General features: G+C 43.7%; 1 protein-coding gene across 1 annotated transcript; it reads right to left on the reverse strand.

Moving 5' to 3' along the window:
• Positions 1-5,398: 5,398 nt before the first annotated feature.
• Positions 5,399-6,838, reverse strand: LOC114043307 (late cornified envelope protein 1E-like). Its single transcript, XM_027862383.1, has 2 exons — positions 6,803-6,838; positions 5,399-6,013 (listed from the first exon to the last, which is right to left on the reverse strand). The coding sequence occupies exon 2, from the start codon at positions 5,991-5,993 to the stop codon at positions 5,640-5,642; it is 354 nt and encodes a 117-aa protein (XP_027718184.1). The 5' UTR covers positions 5,994-6,013; positions 6,803-6,838; the 3' UTR covers positions 5,399-5,639.
• Between the last annotated feature and the right edge of the window lie 239 nt (positions 6,839-7,077).

A 7,077-nucleotide genomic window follows, 5' to 3' on the forward strand; every position in this document is an offset into this window, starting at 1 on the left:
AAGAAAGTGGCCGTCCATCCATCCATTCATTCATCAATTAGTTGAGAACAAAATTTTCTGCTAAGAGCTTCTGAGGAGGGAGAAAAATGAATGAGATACAGTTTCTGTCCTTCATGATATTACTGCAAAAAAGTTAGGTAAGTACTTTATGTATAGTATCTTATTTGGTCTTCAGTACAATCCTGGAAGTTACTGGCTATGATTTTCCCAAGTGTACGGCTGAGGAAATGGAGTTTGAGAGAGGTTAAGTGACTTGTCCAGTGTCACACAACTAAAAAGCATCTGGGGCAGGATTTCAGTTCAGATTCTGTAATCTAATCAAGGGATACCCAATTCACAAATAACTGTAATTCAGTGTAAGATAATGTAAATATCATAACATTACATGCTATAGAATGTTAAGGCAGTGAGAGATTATTTCTACCTTGGGTCATTGGGAGTATATGCATGGATGAAGTCCTGTTTGATGGAGGCAAGATGGAAATTATTTGTACTTTACTCTTAGGGTCCTGTATTGTCTGTTTTCGTCCCTGTCAGTATCATCTCTATGCCCTATCTACATGGATGTCTCCTAAGGACTGTGATCATGTCATCCCTTCCATAGACAAATGTTTCTTACTGCGTTTTAAGTTATTACACACCTGTGACCCTGCCAAGACTTTGGAACACCTTGGGATCAACATAGCTTCCTCCTCTCCCATCGTGAAGTCATCCTCCAGGTCAATTACTTGATCATTCTCTCTATTTCTGTCTTTGTCTCTCTACCTCTGTCTCTGTCTGTCTGTCCGTCTTAGGCACAGCCATATAAAAGCTCATATTCCAAGTCAAAAGTAAGTAAGAATGATATCCATCGTCTTTCCTCTACACCCCCTGGAGAATATCTCTCCACTTAAAGGAAGGTGGAAAAGGAATCCCAGGACATGAAGCACTGTTTCACAGTTGGAATACACTACCATGTCCCACTTGCAAGTCCTGTCCCAAACTCTTTATTGTTGATTTTACTCATGCTGTGTATAAACAGTCCTCAAACAGGATGTTTGAGTCAAACAATTGATCTGGCAGGCCCATGGACAGAGGCTGAGCTGATAATATCCAGAGGATAGACATGTGACTGTGATTGGTCTGGGTAGGGTTAGAGGGCATAGATTTTGAGGAAACCTGGTCCACAAACATCTAAATTTGCCTCTTATATGCACTGAAGATAATGAAAGAACATTGTTTTTAATTGCCAAAGCACCCCTCCCACCCCATATAAAGGAATTTACAGCCTGATTCCTTAAAAAAGAACATCCTTTGCTCACAAAACCCAGGATTCAAGTTAACATATTTGGTTTTTGCTTTTATATTTAATGATACATGATACTGTAGCAAAAACCTTGGGGATGACAGTCAGGGGATGTTGGTGAGAGCCCTGGCTCTTCTATTTATTACCTGGGAGACCTTGTTTAAATCACTGCCGTGCTCAGAATCTCAATGTATTCACCTGTAAAATGAGAAGATTGGATTCAATGACCTCTGACTTCCCTTCTGGCTCTAAATTCATGATCCTTTGGTTTTATTATTTGAAGTGAGTTACACCTGAAGATGTATGGATATGGAGATACAGGGGTATGGAGATACATGGGTATAGAGATCCCTGCATTCTTGCTGACTTAAGTAATGAAGATGGGGTAGATGGTGGTAAAGGTGATGAGGATCACATGAGATGAAGGATGTAACTAGGCTTTGCCAACTTGAGAGCACTATTTAAATGATAGGTAACTCTAGGTCAGGATGATGATGAAGGAGACAGCAATGACAATGATGATAACAGGAAAGGATCCAGTGCTGCTTCCTAGTTCCCACCCCACTAGTCAACTACAATTTTAGACACTCAATACAAAGTCCATGACTTGGAACCTTAGGGAAGTTTTAAGACTCCCTGTACTTCTCCTCCCCCACAATAGACTAAAGGGGGGGTAGGACTCAGTCATTATATTAGCAGTTATTTAATGCGTTCTGTCAGTTTGGAGGCCAGAGGATGGTTCAGGCGGTTTCTGTGGGTCCCTGTGATGTCAGGAGTGAGGAAGGAATTCCTCAGGTTCCTATTTGGGGATAGGAGAGATAAGCAGCTTCATAGAGGCTGAGGCCCAGAACGAAAGGGTCTGGGGAGGCGGCATTGGACTCTGCCAATAGAAACACCTGTCAATAATAGGAGAGATTGAGAAAACCAGGTGGGAGGAAGTAGAAAGCTTCTGATTGTGTAGCCAGGATAGCTCAGAAGAGTTGTTTACTTTGCTTAACTCTTCTCTCCCTCTGCTGGAAGGAGTGGGGTTGACCACATCCTATGTAGTTTAGGAGGCATTGTGGGTAGAGTGCTGAACTTGGAGTCAGGAAGACCTGAGGCTGAATCCTGTCTCACTCACTGTGTCCCTTTGGGTAAGGCACTGACTTTTCTCAGCCTCAGGGTCCTCATATGTGAAACAGGAATAATGATAGTTACCTCGCAGGGTTGTTGTGAGGGTTACATGAGATCATGGAGGTAGAGTGCTTTCAACCTTCACTCACTATAGAAATGCTAGGATGATGATGGTGTGAGATCAGTGTGAAGGAGCCATGCAGTCTGTCCACCTCCTTCTTTCTGGGCGGGGCTCTGTGCTTGGGAGAGGGCCTTTCTCTCAGCATTCCCCAGTCAGAGGAGGGGGAGCTGGCCAGCCAGACCATCTTTCCCCAACCTGTGGGTTCAGTCCAATTGGAGGGAGGACCCTATGGTTGTACCCCCAGAATTGCCCTCCAGCACACATTCTGAATGACTTGTGCTGTCCTGAAGTATCTGACAATCCCTACTTCTTTCCTTGTTTGTTGGGGAACTCTTTGCTGAGGGGTTGGGATCTTTGGATTTCTCTTTCTCGTGTCTTCCTGGTCTCTCCTTCTCCATCTCCCAAATCTCCCCGTCCATCTGGGCTTGCCTTCCCCGGTGAGTGTCACTTGCTTGTTACTGTCTTGTTCTTTTTCTCTAAACCTGGTCATCCCTCTGGTCGTGGGGATGTCCTTTTATTGGTGGCTCCATTTCCTTCAGCAAGCTTTGGTTTTTACTTGTTTTTAATAGAATTCATTTGAATTTCAAATTAACACAAAATTCACAAACTATTTATCGTTTCTTTCACTTTCCACTCATAGAAGAAAAAAGGAAAGAAAAAAATGTTTATTATTACTCATTTATGATAAAATCTCTATTTAAATGATAGTAAAAGAGTGAGGAGTTAAAGAATTAATGTGCCATTCTAGTAGAGAAGCCTCAGTTGTATCCCATGGAAAGAAGGGGCCATAAGGGAGATGGATGGATTAGGTGACCTGTGAGCAACCTTCCAGCACTCTCAATACCCAAGCAGCCCTTTGTGGTCAGGTCTATTGCTGTAGACACAAGGCAAAGGTCTAGGAGCCCAGCCTGAATTTGAAGAGTACAACTAAGATACTTTCATTTCCTACTGAAATATTTCTCTCCACTCTGCATTGGCTTCACAGCATCATTGGGGGATCACAGAATGTTAGTGTTCCAAAGGGCCACAGTAACCAACCTGACCAAATCATACGCAAAAGGAATCCTCACTCTAGCACGCTTGACTAGCGATCATCCAATCTCTGCCTACAATTCCACCTTTTGGGATGTGATGCTTTTAGGTGAAAGCTTAATCTTTGGGTGCTGGATTTGTGCTGGGTTTGGATTCTGGGGAGCTGGGTTTAACTATAGATTCTGAAACTGACATTGGAGCATCAGAAATTGAACGTCTAAAATTGTAGTTGATGAGTGGGATGGGGACGAGGAGATATAGTCAGTGATACGTGTTGTAGACAGACATGCCTAGCGAGGAGCAAAGTTCTGCTCAGCTCAGCTTGCCAGGCAGAGTATCCAAGGAAGCCATAAGGGAAGGAGAGCAATTCATTCATCAACTGTGCTACACTAAGAAGTGAATTTGGGGAGGGTGAATACTTTGTAGCAACTGCTTGAAGGTTGAGACCACTCTTTTTAAGGCTCCAGGTGTTATAGGGATGAGTGGGTCCCCAGAGGTTGGGGTTGGGGGAAATTTTTATTCTTCTGATATTGCTACATTTTCTCAACAGATCCTTGTATAAAAACTAATTGACTTTAATTTATTAAATAATACCGTGGTAGTTATCACCAATATAAAGAAGATACTGTTACTAAAAATTAATATTAAGGAGAACACAATGTTCCAAAGGTTTCTATTGGAGGTACCCCTGGATCACAGTAGGGGAGGTAGGACCTCACTCATCAAGGAGAATGAGAGTTGAGATGAGGATCCCCATAGCCTCAGTCTGGGCTACATGATAATAAAGAATTAACTTATCTTATAACTATGGTACATTTTCTTTGACTTCACCTTCAGTGAACTAACCCTTAGAGCAAAGAATGAAAAAAAGAAAAGAATCTTTGCAAAATCAACCAACAGGCCAGCTGAGTGCAACAACATATGCCCTTTTCCACATCCAAAGTCCTCCATATTGGCAAGGAAGAGAGGGGGCATTTTCTCATTTCTTTGTTGCCAAGCTCAGTCAATGAATTATCTCGTGATATTGTTTCTGCAACTGAAATGCAACTTATATCTAGGACCCCTCGTATAAGGAGATTTGAGGAAAGGGAGACAGCCAATAGAGGTCCAGAAAACATGTGACAATACCCAGAAAGGGAGGGAAGTTGAGTCAGAAGACAGGACCTGGGAGTTATTCATGGGTACTGGAATTGGGAGAATTCTATTAAAAGGAAAAGGGGTCAAAGAATGGCAGACCTCAGAAACACTACAACTTTTCTGAGATTTGGGGACTGTAACTTGTGAAAGAGAGATAGCCCAGTGCCAGAGAGAGAACTTTTCTAAAAGCTGAGAATGGGGGACAGTATTGGATATGCCTGTGCTCTGGATCAAACAGACAGCCAGGACTAGTATAGAGAGGGAAAGGGTAAGTAGGAATAGATCATGTGTCCTTTAGTCACCCCAACCTCAAATGACCTAACAGAAAGAGCCAGATTTTCCTGAATTCTCTTACAAGGCTCTGCTTCAAGTAGAAGGCTGTTCCCCCACCTGATTAGCCTCTCTCTTTTTCACCTAGGCTTGAAATTTACCCTTTCTCCAGTACATCAGATCTGGAGACATCTGACCTTTGACACATTTTTTCCCTTCGTGGAAGGATGGTTGTCACAATTCACTGATTTCTACACAGACACTCTATGGGTTCCCTTGAGTTAGAATGAAGGGAACCTAACTCAGCCTCCCAGCCCTCCCACCAATAGTCACTGCCTGGGCAATCCATCAAGGCAGTAATCAGAGGGCTCTGTGGGTTCGTTACCAAGAAGGGAATCTTGAAGAAAGTTGTAAAGGGAAAGAACAGAGAATAGGAGGCAGGTATGAGCAGAAAAAATTAATCTTTATTGTTGCTTGGGATAGAAGAGGAAGAGAAAGATGGTTTGAATTCTGGGAAGTTGAGAGAAAATGAAATGATAGGCTTTGATTGTTGTCTCAGTGTCCTCAGAACACCTGCACAGGTCAAATCAAGGCAGAGAGGGAAGAGGCTAAGAAGTGAGGAGAAAAGGGAGCAGAGGCAATCAATTGCCTCTTCTGCTCTTCCTAGGTCAGGGCACCAGGTCAGCAGCAGCCCCCAGAGCTCCCACAGCAGCCCCCAGACTGCTGGCCATGCCCACTGCCACTGTCACAGCAGTCAGACCTCTGGTGCCGGGGTCTGTGGGATCTCCTGTGATGGGAAAAGAGGCAGCAGCCGCCCCCGGAGCCAGAGCTGCAGCACCCCCCAGAGCTGGACCCACAGCATCCCCCAGAGCTGCAGCATCCTCCAGAGCTAGAGCCACAGCAGGAAGAGACTGGAGGAGGGCAGGGAGCCTGGGGAGGGCACTTAGGAGGGCACTTAGGGGTCTGGCACTTGGGAGGACACTTAGGGGGGCACTTAGGGGCCTGGCACTGCTGCTGGCTTTGCTGGCAGGACATCTTGGTGGTGCTCAGTAAACCTGAAAGACAATGTAGGATTTTTTCAGATGGGTGAAAATGAGCCTTAAAAACTTCTTTCAACTGGAATTAATCCACAATATGATGATGAACTTTGCCCTAGAAGACATCAATATCCAGAAGGAAAAAGTTTAACAAAATCATTCCTGGATTAAAATGCATGTAGGGTAGAATTTGTGTTGAAGGAACATGCATTTTACATCAATTGAGGAGACTATCATCCTTTTCTCTGTTTCTCTGAGTTTGTCTCTCTGTCTCTTTTCTTTTTCTCTCTCTTTCACCCTCTCTCTGCCTCTATATATGCATGTATTATATCTATATAGCTGTTGTGAATTGCAGAACTAGGAAAATTATAGAGTCTTACAGGTTAAATAGTGGTATGTGTGTCCTAGAGAAGAGAGAGGATGACTTCACTTGACATCCTGAGCGCACCTTTTGAATTCCAGTTCATGAAAATTTATAGAAACTCAAATCATTGTTCCTCCTCCCCAGCACCCTTATACAGACTCTAGACCCTTTCTGATTGTTTTCTGGGCCCATCCCAATGGAGTCTCTATCAATCTAGACTCCAGACCAAATCCAAAGTACAAGTTTCTACTCTTCACCAGCCATTGTACTTCTCACTCATTTTAATTCTTTCCTCCTCCCCAGGCCCTCTATCCATATATCTTCCTTTATTTCCCTCTGCTTTTCTCCTTCCCATTCCTCCTTCCCACTGCTTTGTACTCTTCTTCCCTCTCCTCTAACATCCCCTTCCGAGCCCTTCCCCAGGCTCTCATGAAGACACTCACCCTGATCACAGACACAGACAGAAACTCTCTGCTGAAAAACCAGTGTGGGTAAGGAGCCAGGGACAGGGACACCTTTTATAGGGCATCCCAGGCTGAGCTGTTGGCATGAGACTCAGCTCTCTAGGAAGAAGAGTGTCTTTCACAACTCAGGGCATGTGTCAGACAATTCCTGACATTCTCTAAACTGACATACATTGACACATGCTAGTATATGGATCTTGGATGTGTTGAGAGATGTTAGAAGACACCTCATTTAGTTGACTCATTTTATAGAT

This window comes from Vombatus ursinus, unplaced genomic scaffold (assembly GCF_900497805.2).
Source record: "Vombatus ursinus unplaced genomic scaffold, bare-nosed wombat genome assembly UNPS02014768.1, whole genome shotgun sequence".
NCBI classification, from domain to species: Eukaryota; Metazoa; Chordata; class Mammalia; order Diprotodontia; family Vombatidae; genus Vombatus; species Vombatus ursinus.

What these genes read in the sequence shown, in the direction of transcription:
- LOC114043307 (XM_027862383.1), bottom strand. Translation starts at nt 5,993, where the DNA reads ATGTCCTGCCAGCAAAGCCAGCAGCAGTGCCAGGCCCCTAAGTGCCCC.